This window comes from Astatotilapia calliptera, chromosome 4 (genome assembly GCF_900246225.1).
Source record: "Astatotilapia calliptera chromosome 4, fAstCal1.2, whole genome shotgun sequence".
Lineage (NCBI taxonomy): Eukaryota > Metazoa > Chordata > Actinopteri > Cichliformes > Cichlidae > Astatotilapia > Astatotilapia calliptera.
The window spans coordinates 18,723,564-18,742,141 of NC_039305.1; the positions used below are offsets into that span (position 1 = coordinate 18,723,564).

General features: G+C 45.0%; 1 protein-coding gene across 1 annotated transcript; it reads right to left on the bottom strand.

The window, feature by feature from the left end:
* Positions 1 to 1,916: 1,916 nt before the first annotated feature.
* Positions 1,917 to 2,939, bottom strand: ier2a (immediate early response 2a). Its single transcript, XM_026163707.1, has one exon. The coding sequence runs from the start codon at positions 2,829 to 2,831 to the stop codon at positions 2,265 to 2,267; it is 567 nt and encodes a 188-aa protein (XP_026019492.1). The 5' UTR covers positions 2,832 to 2,939; the 3' UTR covers positions 1,917 to 2,264.
* Between the last annotated feature and the right edge of the window lie 15,639 nt (positions 2,940 to 18,578).

The window sequence follows — 18,578 nt, forward strand, 5'->3', positions numbered from 1 at the left end:
TGAAGTAGTCAGAGAACAGAGAGATTGTCAGTGACCCTGCTATCTTTTTGGAGATTACTTTGGAAAAGTTGAGAAGCGCAGTAAAATGGCCAGCTCCTTTTAAAGTGCTCTCATGATTGCATGAAAATTGGATCAGGGTTGCTCACATACTAATGGATAAAATCCAGTTACTCTCTTTTTTTGTTGTTGTTTGTTTTCATTCTTTTTTTTCCCCTCCTTCGAGAATTTAAGAAAACTGTGGTATTAAACCATATTTGCTTTTACCATCAGCAGCAACTGGTGTGAGCACAAACACCAGACACAGAAACCTTCCGGGCAGTGTAAGGGCAGTCAGCAGTCACGTGTTCAGGAACACGTGTTTTGTTGAAATTCACGCGATTCACTGGTGAAACGTAAAGACTTCAGATGCCTGTCAGCTACAATATTCTCAGTAATCATAATAATCACACCCAATATGATGATTTGCTCAGCATAAAAATGAATTGTAATTAAACAGGCCTCCTCCATTCTGCAACACTATGCTGAGGCTCGCTGACACATCTGCCTGAAAAGGCTCAGTCAGCTCATTTAGCTTCCTCATTTTAACACAGCAGTCAGATCTAATTTAGCTGAAGATGTTGTCAAAGCAACAAGTATTGAGTGCTGCAGGATGGTGGATAATCATGGAGAGGTTGGTCTCTGATGTGACAGTGATTTGACATATTTGGTGTCTTAAAATATAAGATTTACAAACCTTTAAATATCAGGGTTGATTAAGGGACAGAGTCATCTGAGTTGCTTTAATTGGTCTAATTGGAATTATTTTTCCCCTGTATTTTGTATTTCAGTTCTGAAGTATATAATAAATAAGTTCCTTTATGCTTCCCCACGAAGAAGACTTGAGTTTGTCAGCATGTAAATTCCAAATGAGCTTGTGTGTGGACAAAAAAAAAAGTGTGAAGGTGGAGTAAAGAAGCAGTCTGCACTGGAAAAGCCACACACATGCACTTAAAAGTTTCATGTGTCTGATGTGTATTTTCACAGGCATGTAGAGACAGTTCCGGCCACTCCTCCCAGCCCCTCTGGGCCCTCCGGTTTCAGCCGGAAGACTAAGCTGCACAAGTTGAGGCCTCGTGGAGGCCACACAGGCACTTCCCCCACATTCCTGCTTCTATTTTCCAGGCTTAACCCCCTTCCCCCAACACAAAAACAGCGGCGGGTGAATCCCTGTTGTACTTGCTTCATGCTGTGACTTTTATACTGAGTTTTAAAAACATAACAAACTCACAAACTGCTTTCCGTAGAGCTAAACAATCATAAGCCTTTTAAACCTTTAAATACAGATTAAAAAATAATAATCTGGAAATGTCTGAAAAACAGGTCTAATTATTTGATTTGTTTAAATAATTGTGAATTGCTGCAACACTCAAATAGTAGTAGAGCCAAGAGCTTTATCCACGTTTATAGGTTTAGAGCGTATGGAATGCATACGAATGTGAACAAAAAAACAGCAGTGTAGTTCTTGGATGGCAACAGGACCCCGATTGTTCTCCTTGTTTGGTCAGTCAAAAGGCTTGACAGCCTCCCCCTCCTCATTCTTTAGAGCCCCCCATCCTTGGAATTGTCCCAGCTTTTGTTCTGCAAATCAGCCTGGAGGTGGAAGAGGCATGGGGGAGGAAAACACCCAAGCCAGTTTCCTGTCAGACTGACAAACACACACCCACATCCAACTTTCACACGGTTTTCTTGCACCTCACAGCGCTCCACCCTGCCACCCATTACACACAACACCTTGGTCTCTCACTGTGCTATCTGTACGATACGATATGACAGATTATAAACAACACACGACTTCAGATTCATATTAGATACCAAAGGTTTAATAAATACTGAGGTAGATAAAGTCATTCAAGGTTTTACACCCCCCCCCCCCCCCCGCAAAAAAAAAAAACAAACAAACAAAACTTCAGTAAAAATGTACATTTGCTGTTTTGACAGCATGGTCCCCAAACACACTTGTGTAAAATGTACATAGAGTCAATTCATACAGTCTAGTTTAAGGCGTAATGATAGTCCCGCCTCTGAACAGGTGAGGTCATAAATTAGATCACAAGTCACTGAGACCTCCACGGTGGGCATGCTCCGGGGCTTCCTTGCTCAGCCATGACTGGGACTCTTGGGTCATCCATCCAAAGCCAGTCCCTGGAGCAGGTATAGCCTGCAAAATGGACACGTCCAGACATCCAGGCCTTAAAAAGTTCACTGCCTTTAATTTCAGCAGGTCTTCAACACGCTGCGATGGCTGTCTGCACGGGAATGAGGGTTGGGGCTGTTCGCAGTTCACTACTGCACTTCACATAGTCACTCAAAACGGAGCTGACAATGAGCTGCTGATGACAGTTCACCTGCTCGAGTTTTGCTTTCTTGCAGGGCAGAAAGTCCGGTTCAGCAGCCGCTTTGCCCCGTCTTTTCCTGGAGTGCTGTGCGGGGCCGGACGGGCACACATTCTCCTTGTTTTCCGCGTGGTCGTGCGCGTGCGGCGCGCAGCGCAGCTCCGTGGATGAACCGGCGGTCCGTGACTCTTCAGCTGGGTGAGAAGCGGGACTCTGGAGCCCCTGAGCGGCAGCTGGCCTTGTGGTTATCACATTAACAGCCGGGTGTTGTGGTTCACATGTCGGGGCGGCACTTTGAGCTGTCGCCTGGGCCGCATGATAGATGTCCCGGGCAGATTTCATGACCAGAGTGAGCAGGAGACTCCGGTGAAGACGGAGACCCCCTCGCTGGGTGCGGGAGCTGTACAGTTTCCCCAAAGCCACGACCATGATCCTCTTGGCCTCTGCGCTGACCTCCATGTCACGGCTTGTTTTGAAACTACTCCCAGACAAACAGTCAAAAGGTTTGTATATCCCGTGTTTTCCCCTCTGACTTCACACAGACACGGACGAAGCGCGAGACAGCTATTTATCACCTCTTTGACGTCACTCAGTGCAGCGTCACACGACAGAGGCCCGCCCACCGGCCTCATACCCGGACTCCTGTTTCAAACAGCCGTGCACCAGCTGGTTAGACAACTGTAGCTATTTTAATCCTCGAAGATACACAACAAGCTCGACTATTTACTGTAAGCTGCAAAACACACACACAAAGCAGAAAATAACTCGCCCAGTGATAAAACTACTACAACAACGATAACTACTACTAATAATATCAACAGCGATGATTATTATGATAAACAATATCTAAAATTATTCAAAGTCAGCTTTATTGTATCTAGAAATAATGAAAAAATAATGTAAAACAGCGCGCTAAGTGAATATGAGCCATCAAAATATAAATATGAATTACACATGATATAAACCTATATACAGTTATTAGTGTCTATGAAGTGTCCAAGGTATATACATTATTGGAGATCTTTGTAGAGATATATAACACATAAGTGAATTAATGGAAAAGAGAATAAACAATAATTTCTTGAAAAGGCCCTTTTCTGACATCAGTTAGTACCAATTCATAAATAAATGTAAAAATTGGAGTCTGGCTGTGTTTTTTAAAAGAGTCAATAGTGTCTCTTTTAATGACACTGTTCATTTGCAACAATGCGGTTTTTTATAATAATAATAATAATAATAATAATAATAATAATAACAATAATAATAATAATAATAATTATTATTATTATTATTTCTCCCTAAGGAAATTATTTACCTGTGTTTTTGCACTCAACAAGCTTCTACTGCTTGCAGGCAATCTGTAGCAGATTTACTAAGAAGTGCATAAATTCAATCGTTTTTGTTTATTTGTTTTTTCAGTCACATTTTTACTCCAGAGACGAACTACCGGTACGTTTCACTTCTAGGGTTAAATCCAATCAGTCTGTGAGTTCTCCAATGACACCCATCCCCCCAGGGTGTTGCTTCCTCTTGCAGGAAGAAAGAAAAATGGGAGGTGGAGTGTGTTGCGCTCTCTCTCACACACACACACAAACGCACACACAGATGCCCATATTTAGTTCATCCGGCTGTAGTGGGCCAGCGCAAAGGAAAACCCATGACGTGAATGGGAGCCCTGCTTTCCTGAAGCCATTTAAAGTAACAACACCAGATTGCGTCAGTGCTTGCTGCTTCCTTCAGACCATATTTGGACAATGAAACTCACTCTGCTACATTATGGGGTGATCAGAAACCGCAGTGTGCCCGCTTCCCTTTTCAGTGCCAGAGCGGTCTACATGAAATATAACATAAATATGAGAAGTTTAAACCTTTAAAAATTACTGTATACTGTACCGGTTTAAAGATGTGCTACATAAGATTTTTGGGTCATGAAGGAAACGCGAAGACTTTGAATCTCGAGCTGCGTAATTCCTAAGCAATTTCTGGCATGCAGGTGATTGTTTTTTCTTGAGAATGCCTCTCACTAAAACATAAATTCTCGATAATGATAGGTCTGAACCCCTGAAACATGTTCTTACTTGGAAAAATAGACTTAGGCTGACACATTTTTGAAAGTTGACAACATTTTGGTTATTTCAGTTTAGTTTGAGGCCTTCAACAAAATCGTAAAAAAAAAGCTGAAGAGGCATTATTTATACACAGTGATTTATTTTTAGGAGATCAATTATAATTCCCCCAAAAGCTGTTTCACAGACACTTGTGGGACTTTCCCTTTATCTCTTTACAGAGTAAGCAAGTAAAAGTCCTGGAGATAATTGTCAAATGTTGCATTTGCATTAACTCTCAGTGTTAGTAAAACAGGTAATACATAGACTGAAAACCCTAAACAAATCTACCAAAGAGAAGCGAGAAAACTAGGAGAGGGAGAACGAGACAGAAAGTCCAGATTAGATGTAGACTTATCTGGACTAAACATCTACATCATCTAAAAGCTACACAAGTTTGAGAAAATCACCTACCAGATGAATTGTGAAGTGATTTGAGCTTTATTTTCTGCTCAGACTTTGAGCAGACTGTGTGTAAAAATGACTGCTCCTGCAATCATTTTTCTGTGCTCCCGCATTAAAGGTAGAGGTCAATTTTAACCTCGGTAAATTCAAAGTTGTTTCTGGTCCCCTGTGACAAAATGCTAGATAGCAGTTAAAGACTGCCCTCTCGTGGTTGTTTTATGGAAGTGACTCAAAATGTTGGCGTTTGCGGCCTATTAAAAAATTATAATATGTGCTCATAAAGAATTTACTCTCTAGGTCTGGAGATGGGGAAGAACTGATGAGAGTGCAGCATGGCCTTAGGGTGAAACTGAGGAAATCCAAAAACTCATACAAGAGGAATCTGGGGGCTTAAAACAAGGGATGTCTTGAGTGGAATAAATAAAATCACTGGGTTTAAGGTGACAGACAGCTAGAGGGCAGACTGGAGAGCATAGGTGGGTCACAATTACAACCTGAGTCTGAAGCAGGAGAAGATACTGGTGTTGTGGAAAAGCATCCATTCTGGTTCCTGTACTGAAGTTGACACCATCAGAGGTTAATAACTATTGAGTAATTGTGTTCAAACCACAGCTTCCTCACGGGAGATAAAAATACTAATCTCAGCCCACCAGAAATGAAAATATATCTTGTGCAGTTTGCATATCAACCAAAATTGAGGGTGGATGAAACAGTCACAGTAGTGCAAAAACTATTTTCCCATCTAGATAGTAATGGCTACACTGTGAGGATCACCTTCTTTGGTTCCTTAAATGCACCTAACACAATTCAGCTGCTACTAAGGCTACGTTCACACTGCAGGTCTTAATGCTCAATTCCGATTTTTTGATCAAATCCGATTTTTTTTGTCTGCTCGTTCACACTACAAATAAAATGCGACAGCAAACGCGCTCTAGTGTTACGGTTGGAAGGAGGACTCAAGCGCAGGACTCCGGTACTGATGCTTACAAGAAGAGTTTATTTACAAGTCACCAGGTGTATATACAAGAATGTGCAGGGGGGTGTTATATACAGCTGAGTGGGGGAAGAAGGGGTCTCCAGGGAAGTCCAAGGGAAAGCATACGTTCTTCAGAATATCCACTCACACGATCACAGGTTCACACTCCAACACTGCCACACGGGAAACACACGGGGAAAAATCCAAGAGGTTGCGTGGTAGACAACGATCCAGCGACGAACAGCAGTCACCTCCTGGCTTAAATGCTGCTCCCCTTAATGAGACACCTGGGTCTCATCTCCCGAGGGCGTGGGCCAAGGGCATGAACCCACAGTGAGTACCGCCCCGGCGAGAGAGAAGAGGAAGAGAAACAGAGAGGGCTGATCAGCGTGCAGCTGATCCGCCTGGCCGTGACAGTACCCCCCCCCCCCCCCCCCCCCCCCCGACGGGAGCCTCCCGGCGACCCCCAGGCTTGTCAGGGTGAGCCGCATGGAACGCCCGCACCACACCCCGATCCAAGAGGGCCGCCCGCGGGATCCAAGAACGCTCCTCCATCCCGTAGCCCTCCCAATCCACGAGATACTGCAGACCGCGCCCCCGGCGCCGGACATCCATGATCCGCGAAACGGTGAAAGCCGGGTGGCCATCAATGACCCGGGCGGGTGGAGGGGGTCCGGAAGGAGGGCACAGAGGACTAGAGAGACACGGCTTCACTTGCGACACGTGGAAGGAGTTATGGATCCTCATATTCCGGGGCAGGCGAAGGCGGACAGAGACAGGGTTAATCACAGAGTCGACCTCAAAGGGACCGATGAAAGTGGGAGACAGTTTCTTGGACTCAGACCTGAGGGGGATGAATCTGGTAGACAGCCAAACCTTTTGTCCAGGTGTGTAGGTGGGAGCAGGGGTCCGGTGGCGATCCGCCAGGCGCTTATTGCGTTCCACCGTGCGGAGAAGGGAGGCCCGAGTCGCTCTCCAGGCGCGCCGACACCTCCGAAGATGCTGTTGGACAGAGGGAACAAAGTGCTCACCCTCGACGGCTGGGAAGAGTGGCGGTTGATAGCCCAAGGACGCCTCGAAAGGGGACACACCGGTGGCAGAGGAGGTAAGGCTATTATGAGCATACTCAATCCATGACAGTTGCTCGCTCCAAGTTGACTGGTTAGTGGAGACCAGGCACCGGAGAGCTGCTTCGAGCTCCTGGTTGGCACGCTCTGTTTGGCCATTCGTCTGCGGGTGGAAACCAGAGGAGAGACTGACCTGAGCTCCGAGGGCACTGCAGAACTCCTTCCATACACGCGACGTGAACTGCGGTCCTCTGTCTGACACAATGTCCGTGGGGATGCCATGGAGGCGAAACACGTGGTCAGCTAGCAGCCGGGCGGTCTCTAGAGCAGTGGGGAGCTTAGGGAGGGCGACAAAATGAGCAGCTTTGGAGAAGCGGTCCACAATGGTGAGAATCACAGAGTTACCTGACGAGACGGGCAGACCAGTGATGACGTCAACAGCGATGTGTGACCAAGGGCGGCTCGGAGTCGGCAGAGGGTAAAGGAGGCCAGAGGGTGGTTGATGGACACTCTTGTTTTGAGCGCAGGTCGAGCATGCGGAAATATACTCGCGGACGTCTTTGGCAAGGGAAGGCCACCAGGCGAAACGTTGGAGGAAGGTAATAGTGCGGTGGACCCCCGGGTGGCAGGTGAATCTGGCAGTATGAGCCCAATGTAACACTCGTGACCTTACTGAGGAGGGGACGAAGAGCAACCCTGGAGGGCCCATTCCGGGGTCCGGTTCTGTCCGCTGAGCCTCTCGAATAGCCGACTCGATCTCCCAGGTCAGGGCCCCGACTACACAGGTGGGCGGTAGAATGGGAGAGTCCCGAGCTGCGTCTTCGGAGGCGGCGAATTGGCGTGAGAGGGCGTCTGGCTTGACATTACGGGAACCGGGTCTGTAAGTGATCGTAAACTGGAATCTAGTGAAAAACAGGGCCCACCTGGCTTGCCTGGCGTTGAGGCGTTTTGCCGATCGAATGTACTCCAAGTTCTTGTGATCGGTCCAGACCACAAACGGCTGGGCAGCACCCTCTAACCAATGGCGCCACTCCTCCAGGGCTAGCTTGATGGCTAGTAGCTCTCGATCTCCCACATCATAGTTGCTCTCTGCAGAGGTGAGACGGCGTGAAAAGTAGGCACAGGGATGCAGCTTACCTCCTTGCTGCTGGGAAAGCACCGCCCCCACTCCAGCGTCCGAGGCATCCACCTCCACAACGAACTGCCGGTCGAGATCGGGTTGGACGAGAATGGGCAAAGCGGTCCTTCAGATGGGCAAATGCACGTTGAGCCAGCTCATCCCAGCAGAAGGGAACCTTGGGAGAAGTAAGACGGGTCAGAGGCAGGACCAGTTTACTATAGTTGCGAACAAAGCGCCGATAAAAGTTCGCGAACCCCAGAAAGCTTTGAAGCTGTTTACGGTTAGAGGGGGTCGGCCAGTCAACAACGGCTTGAACCTTTGCGGGATCGGTCTTGAGGTTACCCCGATCGATGACGTGGCCCAGGAAGGAAACAGTTGAGACATGAAACTCACACTTCTCCCCTTTAACAAAGAGACGATTTTCGAGGAGACGCTGAAGCACTTGCCTGACATGGCGTCGGTGGTCGGCGACAGACTGGGAGAAGATGAGGATGTCATCCAAGTAAATGAAAACGAAATGGTCGATGAAATCTCGGAGCACGTCATTCACGAGAGCCTGAAACACAGCTGGAGCATTGGTGAGACCAAAAGGCATCACAAGATATTCGAAATGGCCCAGGTGAGTATTGAAAGCCGTCTTCCACTCGTCTCCCTCCCTAATCCTCACCAGATGGTAGGCGTTGCGCAGGTCCAACTTTGTGAAGATGGTGGCACCCTGAAGCAGCTCGAACGCGGAACTCAGCAGAGGGAGGGGATACTTGTTTTTAACTGTGATGGCGTTGAGGCCGCGATAGTCAATACAGGGCCGTAAACTTTTATCTTTTTTGGTGACAAAAAAGAAACCAGCAGCAACAGGTGAGGACGAGGGGCGAATGAGACCAGCGGCAAGTGACTCATTGATGTAATTTTCCATGCTTTCCCGCTCCGGTCGAGACAGGCTACTGGTCGGAAGCGGCGCGCCTGGGAGGAGGTCAATCCCACAATCGTACGGCCGGTGAGGGGGAAGAGAGCGTGCCTTATCTTTACAAAACACTTGCGCCAGGTCGTGATAGTCAGACGGTATGGAGGACAGATCAGGCGGTTCTGAAATAGTTTTATTGGGTGGTAGGTTCGTGGCGGGGGTGGCGGCTTTTAAACAGGACATGTGACACTCCTCCCCCCACCCCGAAATACTCTTTTGCCTCCAATCAATCACAGGGTTATGTTGACATAGCCAGGGATAGCCCAAGACTAGTGGAATGAGTGGGGCCTTAAAGACGTACAACTGTATGGTTTCAACATGATTGCCGGAAAGAGACAGGGAAATCGGTTCTGTGACATGAGTAATGTCTGGAAGACGCTGGCCACTAAGGGCTGTGACTTGGAGTGAATGAGACAGAGGCTCCGTGCTAAAACCTAACTTCAGTGCCAGCGAGGCATCAATAAAATTCTGTTCTGCCCCGGAATCAATCAGAGCGTCGAGAGAATGAGTCCTGAGACGAACCGTTAGCTTAGCCGCAATCATGAGACGAGGAGGAGACTGAGAACATGAGACCTCGCCCACCCGTACACTCCTCACTACCGGCGGGCGCTGTCTTTTAGCCGCGCCTGGCAATCCATGGCAATATGGCCCTTGCGGCTACAATAATAGCACTCACCGGCCCTCCAGCGACGATACCGCTCCTCGGGCGACAGACTGGAGCGGCCCAGTTGCATGGGCTGTTCACTTTCTTCCGTGCTGTCCAACGAGTGACTGCCGCTAGGCGCGCCCCCACCTGACGTCTCCATGCGCCCCGGGGGCCTCTGGGAAATGTAGTTTCCGATTCCCCGACGCGCCCGTAGGTGCTCATCCAACTTCACACACAGCGTAATCACATCAGACAAGGTCTTAGGAACATCTCTCATCATCAGTTCTCTCTTTAACTCATCACAAACATTATTCAGGAGAGTACTTATCAATGCCGACTGCCCCCAGCCAGTCTCTTCGGCCAAGGTCCAGAATTCGACCGAAAAATCCGCCATACTCCGCCTCCCCTGCTTCAAATTTAACAGTCTGTGGGCAGCCGCCTCCGCTCCGGTGCCTCTTTCAAAAACACTCTTAAATTTGGTGAGGAAGTCCTCATAAGAAATGTCCGGGGCTGTTCTCAAAACAGCTTGCGCCCAGTTTAATGCGTGCCCGCGTAATAGTTGAACCATAAAGGCGATTTTGGCCCCATCTGTCTCATATGTTCTTCGTAACTGACGGAATTGTAGTGTGATCTGAGTCAAAAATCCACCACATTTCTCGAACTCACCCGAGAAAGGCTCCGGTGCTGGTAACGATCGCTCCGGTGGTTCTGTGGAGGCCGGCGTGGGGGAAACAGGCGGAGCGGCTGCAGAGGGACTGGGAGCCGATAGCTGAGGAGAAACAGACGGAGGGGGTGAGGGTGGGCTTACCGACGGTAGACGTTGAGCGAGGGCTTGAGTGAGTGCGGCCAGTTGTTGATTTATGTGCCGAAGCATGTGTTCGTGGCGTTCCAGAATTGCCTCCGGGGTGAGGACGGGTTGCTGGGTGGGGTTTGAGTCCGCTGAGTCCATGATGGCTGGATCGTTATTGTTACGGTTGGAAGGAGGACTCAAGCGCAGGACTCCGGTACTGATGCTTACAAGAAGAGTTTATTTACAAGTCACCAGGTGTATATACAAGAATGTGCAGGGGGGTGTTATATACAGCTGAGTGGGGGAAGAAGGGGTCTCCAGGGAAGTCCAAGGGAAAGCATACGTTCTTCAGAATATCCACTCACACGATCACAGGTTCACACTCCAACACTGCCACACGGGAAACACACGGGGAAAAATCCAAGAGGTTGCGTGGTAGACAACGATCCAGCGACGAACAGCAGTCACCTCCTGGCTTAAATGCTGCTCCCCTTAATGAGACACCTGGGTCTCATCTCCCGAGGGCGTGGGCCAAGGGCATGAACCCACAGTGAGTTCCGCCCCGGCGAGAGAGAAGAGGAAGAGAGACAGAGAGGGCTGATCAGCGTGCAGCTGATCCGCCTGGCCATGACATCTAGTGTGAACGCTCAAAGCGGCCCGCATGCGCAAAAGAAGACGTCACACAACGAGCTGTGTTTAGACCCAGACCAAACAACATTGTTTGACTGATGGCCCTTAATATAAAGACTTCGGACTTTACGTTTCCCAATTTTTGCTTGAAGTTAGTTATTTACATAATAATGTACATAACCTAATAATTATCCTTATTGCTGTTTTAGAGGAGCGGTGCTTCAAAGGATAGCTGCAGATTTCTGTCAGAATCTGCAGATTATACAGTACAAATAAAATATTCATGTTGTCTTCCCAACAGTTTGACTAACATCTACACTGGATGGCCAGGAAGCGTTCGCGATGTCTTCTCCGGAGCTGATAATTGGTGTCTTTTTTGTGTCAGTGACGTAAAAGATGAATTTAATGCGACATGACCGTTCAAACAGCAGTCGCTTTCTAAAACATCAGATATGTATCGGATTCAGTACCACATACGAAAGTGACCCAGATCGGATTTGAAAATATCGGATTTGTGCCGTTCACACTGTCATACCATGATCGGATATGGGTCGCATAGGGTCAAAAAAATCGGATTTGATGCGCTTTCGCCTGCAGTGTGAACGTAGCCTAAGAATCTACTGGAAAAATAAGCAAAGACATCCACCATCTTCTGGATTACTGACTACCTGACATATACAGTGGCTTGCAAAAGTATTCGGCCCCCTTGAACTTTCCCTCATTTTGTCACATTACAGCCACAAACATGAATCAATTTTATTGGAATTGCACGTGAAAGACCAATAAAAAGTGGTGTACACGTGAGAAGTGGAACTAAAATCATACATGATTCCAAACATTTTTTACAAATAAATAACTGCAAAGTGGGGTGTGCATAATTATTCAGCCCCCTTTGGTCTGAGTGCAGTCAGTTGCCCATAGACATTGCCTGATGAGTGCTAATGACTAAATAGAGTGCATCTGTGTGTAATCTAATGTCAGTACAAATCCACTGCTCTGTGACGGTCTCAGAGGTTGTCTAAGAGAATACTGGGAGCAACAGCACCATGAAGTCCAAAGAACACACCAGACAGGTCAGGGATAAAGTTATTGAGAAATTTAAAGCAGGCTTAGGCTACAAAAAGATTTCCCAAGCCTTGAACATCCCACGGAGCACTGTTCAAGCGGTCATTCAGAAATGGAAGGAGTATGGCACAACTGTAAACCTACCAAGACAAGGACGTCCACCTAAACTCACAGGCCGAACAAGGAGAGCGCTGATCAGACATGCAGCCAAGAGGCCCATGGTGACTCTGGACGAGCTGCAGAGATCTACAGCTCAGGTGGGGGAATCTGTCCATAGGACCACTACTAGTCGTGCACTGCACAAAGTTGGCCTTTATGGAAGAGTGGCAAGAAGAAAGCCATTGTTAACAGAAAGCCATAAGAACATGTGGAAGAAGGTGCTCTGGTTAGATGAGACCAAAATGGAACTTTTTGGCCAAAATGCAAAACGCTATGTGTGGTGGAAAACTACGGTAACACTGCACATCACTCTGAACACAACATCCCCACTGTCAAACATGGTGGTGGCAGCATCATGCTCTGGGGGTGCTTCTCTTCAGCAGGGACAGGGAAGCTGGTCAGAGTTAATGGGAAGATGGATGGAGCCAAATACAGGGCAATCTTGGAAGAAAACATCTTGGAGTCTGCAAAAGACTTGAGACTGGGGCCGAGGTTCACCTTCCAGCAAGACAACGACCCTAAACATAAAGCCAGGGCAACAGTGGAATGGTTTAAAACAAACCATATCCATGTGTTAGAATGGCCCAGTCAAAGTCCAGATCTAAATCCAATCGAGAATCTGTGACAAGATCTGAAAACTGCTGTTTACAGACGCTGTCCATCTAATCTGACTGAGCTGGAGCTGTTTTGCAAAGAAGAATGGGCAAGGATTTCAGTCTCTGTGCAAAGCTGGTAGAGACATACCCTAAAAGACTGGCAGCTGGAATTGCAGCAAAAGGTGGTTCTACAAAGTTCTACTCAGGGGGCTGAATAATTACGCATACCCCACTTTTCAATTATTTATTTGTAAAAAATGTTTGGAATCATGTATGATTTTAGTTCCACTTCTCACATGTACACCACTTTGTGTTGGTCTTTCACGTGGAATTCCAATAAAATTGATTCATGTTTGTGGCTGTAATGTGACAAAATGTGGAAAAGTTCAAGGGGGCCGAATATTTTTGCAAGCCACTGTAGACCACAGGAATTGTGATTGGAGAGTACTCTGTTTGCTTTGGTGATCTGTTGTACAGTAGCTCCACAGGGGACAGTGCCTCCACCGTGTTCACTTTGTACACCTCAGAGTCTCAACTGCAGATCATAACACCTAAGGAAAAACTGTGTGGTCTGGGAGATTTGTCTCTGAATGCAAATACGATGAAAGAGATGGTGATCACACCCAAAAGTAAGAGGTTAGGAACACAACAGAATGATTCTGATCTGCTGCCGCAAGGACAGAGATAGGAAGTCTGTCATACCGCATTAAGCAACTTTTTATAACACAGCACATCATGTCTGGCAGTAAGTCATCTGCTCTTTAATTGTAACATTTTATTTGCCATTTAAAATTGGATTTTTTTTTTTTAAATTTTAATTTCTTTTTCTTTTTCTTTTTTTTGCTGAAACAAAATCATAACAAAGCATTTCCTGTCTTAATGAGTGGAGTATTCAGTTTTCTGATAATTGTAGTACACGAGAATAAGCTGATGCATTACGGCTGCCTTGCATTTTGTTCTGGTCATGCATTATTAATGTCTTCATTCAGTATCAGATATCTACATTGCATTTCAAATTTATCAGGCAATGCATTACTTTACATCAGTGAGGCATCACTTAAATCCCAGAAAAACGAAAGCATTCCCGAGCTACACACTAGCCATTGCCACAATTAATTGCAATTTCCAGCATGACAGTCATCAAAACATAACACCAAGGTAGCAAAGGAGTGGCTAAAGAAGAAACACATTAGTGTCATGGAATGCCCTAGACCAGCGGTCCCTAACCTTTTTTGCGCCACGGACCGGTTTATGCCCGACAATATTTTCATGGACCGGCCTTTAAGGTGTCGTGGATAAATACAACAAAATAAAACTAGTACCGGTACCGAAAAAAAGAAATTTATTCATAACACACGTGAAAAGACCAAGGAAAACTGAGTAAACGATAAAAACGATAACAAAATAACACTGAAAACCGATAAAAACCCTGAAAACCATACATTTCACACCTGAGCCTCAGCTCTCGCAGCCTGGCACCAAACGACTCACGGACCGGTACCGGTCCGAGGCCCAGGGGTTGGGGACCGCTGCCCTAGACAGTCTCAGGACCTCAATCCTATATAAAATCAGTTTCTTTCTTTCTTTCTTTCTTTCTTTCTTTCTTTCTTTCTTTCTTTCTTTCTTTCTTTCTTCAGAGCTTGAGATGACGGGTTTAACACCTTTTTATCGTTCAGTGTTGGATGCTTGGAAAACGCTGAAGATTTTCTGTGACCCTGACCCTAGACCTGGCCTGTGGCTTTTTGAGGAACCATTGTTTCACAATGACTTTTTTGTACGGGATTGTTTGATGTCATTACCTGGAATAAGGACCAAGTTCATTCAAGCTGGGATTGTGAAACTGGGTCACCTCGCAAGACTATCGATAGAAAGGATGTGCGACCTTACTAACATCAAGTCCACCAGGATCTTAAAGAGGATCCTTGAAGAGGTCTGGGAGTCCTTACCCGTGTCACTGAAAGTATTTGCTGGACGCTGCAATCTGGCTGACCAGTGGCATAATGGATATGAGTACGTATTTCCAGTACTTTCAACTGTGCCAGCTTTTGATGGCTGGCATGAGGAGGATGGACTGCTTCTCTCTTTGAGAACACCGGTGTTGGGTGTTCTCAGTTCATGTGGGAAGAAGCACCTGTATCAAAGTTGTGTCAAGGTGCTGAACTTGTGCTCTCTAGCAGGGGTCAGGGAGTCGAGGTGGACTCAGGTTTTTGGTTCAGACCTTGCCCCGAAGGGCAGATGGAGGGTCCTGTATAAGCCACCCGCTGAGAAACGGGTGGGTGACCTCCAGTGGAGGATTATACATGGATTGATAGCTACGAACAGACACAGAGCTTTGACCCGACTAGGGGTGGATGTCTGTTTTGTGAACAACAGGAGTCACTGGAACACTTGTTTTTGTCCTGTGTAAGGTTAAAAAGCCTGTTTAGTTTATTGCAGGAATGGGTGGAAGCCCTGGGTGAGCGTTTTTCTATTGCTGTTTTTTTGTTTTTAGTCTTAAGTACAGAGCTTCTAAAAAGAAGGCTCATGTCTTAATCAGTTTCCTTCTTGGTATGGCTAAGTTAGCAATTTGGAAAACAAGGAAGAATAAAATGCTTGGACAGGGTTGGACTGATGCAGCACTTAGTTTTAAGGGGTTAGTTGCATCAAGATTGAAAGTGGAGCATGCTTTTTATAGTGTAACTTGTAATCTACATATGTTTACAGATTTGTGGTGTATTCAAAATGTTTTATGTTCATTGAGGGAGGATGGTGCACTTGTTTTGCGTTTTTAGAGTACTATTATTATTTAGTGTATTTGTTTTGCTAACTACACGTGGACCTAAGTGTGTGTGGGTTTGGGTGGTTTATTGTGATGTTTCCTTTGATTTTGTGAGCGTTTGTTTGTATTATTGAATTGTGATATGAATAAATGCGCTTGTTAAAGGTCTTTCTTTCTTTCTTCTATGTATTCATTATAGGATTGGCCTAAAGCAATACCTTCGTGGTCCACAAGGGGGCAGCAGCCATCATGTTGGAAGACGATTTGTTTTGCGCAAGCAATGCTTGTACTCCACATCTGAAGAATAGCTTGCCATCTACATGGGAATGTAACAGTAGAATAGTGTAAAATATATATTGGGTCAAAAGGTCTGAGAGCAAGTCTAATACTATAAACATAATATTTTTTTTGCAACATATTTACTTTCATGTAATCATTTTATTACACATTAGTTTCAAATTTTAAATAAAATGTTTAGTCAAAAATTCCACTTTAATCATTCCATTTAAAAGCTTAAACTTTACTGGAGATTTTTGTTTTTCTCATCATAGAGGGAGAAGACAGGGAATATTGAGAGAGTGAAGAGGGATAAATAACATGCTTTTAAAGTAAAACCAGCCAGGAATCAAGCTAGGGACAGCTGAGAAAAATTTAGGCTATGTGATAGATATCCTAATCAATAAACTGTCACAATCTGATATCTCAGTATTTGCTAACTTCTCAAGTTTGTGAAAAATTGAACAAGCTATTATCCCTGCTTGTCTTTCTTAGACTCTAGGGACAACCGAAAGGTGGCATATAGTCTACTAGTGGAGCTCCAAAATTTGAATATTGTGAAAACGTTCTTTCCTTATTTCAAAAGTCTGCCTCTTAAATCCTTTGTTCATTACACTGACCTTTCCCAAACATATCTGTGCTTTAGCACTTGTGATTTGTTTTGCAGAAATACATTATATTGCCAAAATTATTCACTCACCCATCTAAATAATTTAAATCAGGTATAAAATCAAGCGCTTAGGCATGTAGAATGCTCCTACAAACAATGGTGAAAGACTGGGTCGCTCTCAGCAGCTCAGCAAATTGATAGTGATAGATGCCACCTGTGCAACAAGTCCAGTCCAGTGAGCGCTGATAACAAGCTGGGTGGACTCTTTAGTCCAGAGAATGCAACATCATGTTTTTCAAAGAAATGAAATAAATAAATAAATAAATAAAAATCAGATTTTTGACTTAGCCTCAGTCCAGTTCCCCTCTAAAGAGGGGCAACTGCCCCCAGCTGTAGAGCCATTATATAAACTAATTGTTTGTCCAAAACCTTTGTTTTCTTAGAAGAGATAATGATACAATAAATAGTTTTAAAGTGTGTTTGTGGATATTTTGTTGACTCCATTTACATACTGGGGATTTTCACATACTTCACTGAAGAGGTATCTGCCACTCTGCCTAGACCTGTTGCTCCTCCTTTGTCCACCCATGTACAATTTTCTAAATCAGCCACTGGGTAGCGCCATCTGAGGGCCCAGCAATCATCATCCAGTATTAATGTTCATCCTTGTCACATGTGCACAGAGAGCTCCCTAGATTCTCAGAATCTTTTGGTCACATTACAAGGAAAGTAATGCTTGCTTTGTCAAATCTAAAAATAGACATATATGTATATACACCAAAATAACATCTCTTTCATCTCAGACAGCACAGTCATAAAGCTCCTGGCCTTTCAATTAATATGTGCATTCAGCCTTTACATTTCTGCCATGTTGTGGCCCCTAGCCAGCTTTGTTGCTGAAAGCTGTGATTATTTCAGTCTAATAGCTCTCTCTGTAATACAGGTGTGTCCATCTCCTGTTGAATATTGACCGGAGCTGGGCAAGCTGAGAGACCAGCGGATTTTTTCTGGTGGTTTGCGCATGAGCATTATAGATAAAATTGAGGGCAGACCAGAGTGCAAGGAAAGTTGGCACTGGCTCAGCTTTACTGTTCTGAAATCAGTTACGACCTGCGCTTCTTATGCAAACATGGCTAGCATTTGCAAGTAAATGAGCTTCGGTGCTTTAACATTGTAAGAGATGAGTTTTGTCTTGCTAACCTTGGCTAACATGTGATGCAGAGAAGATAGAGTTGGAAAAAGTTGTTAATAGCTTCCTTAGTACATTCATATAAAACACTGTATCCATGATGGAGATGGGATGGCAGCTCTTACCATGTCTGTTCTAATAAATCAAATTAGCCTTAGATTCGATTCAATTTCAGATTAGCATCTTTGAGAATCTATGAATGTAATACACTTAACCATGTCCCTCAGTGCTCAAGCCTTTTAGCTGTTTTAAAACCCCCCCCAAAAAAACCAACCCACCCACCATTAATATAGTTTAATCAAGATTTAGGCCTGGGGTTCTGAGCTCATGAACAACATTTGCTTTGGTTTAAAAACTAAAATGTCTCAGTTTAAACATCTGATATATTTACTGTGAACAAAATATCATTTTATTTAACATGCAAACAACTGCATTCTGTTTTTCCTTTTACATTTTATACAGCATCACAACTTTTTTAAAAAGGTATTTCAAACAAGAGATTCAGAGGTTTAAATCCTATTTAAAATCCTCTTTACCACACACTCCATTACAATGGCAGCCAACTAAACAGCAATTTAACAAGGAGCCAAATCTTTGATATCAGATGTGGGTTATTGTATATAGATCAGTTCTTCATCTAGAAACCAATTTATAGCTGTATTTCCCAATACTCCAGTTTTAATGTTTGCTCTTCATCAGTATAAGATTACTGTAAATATCACCATAAGGTTAGATTTGAGCTGTTGAGCTACAAGATCATACAATGTTTGAACAGTTTCAGTGATTTAATTTCCTGTATTTGTTGTAACACTGGGTGGTGCACTTAACAATAGAAATTTAAAAGCCTACATGA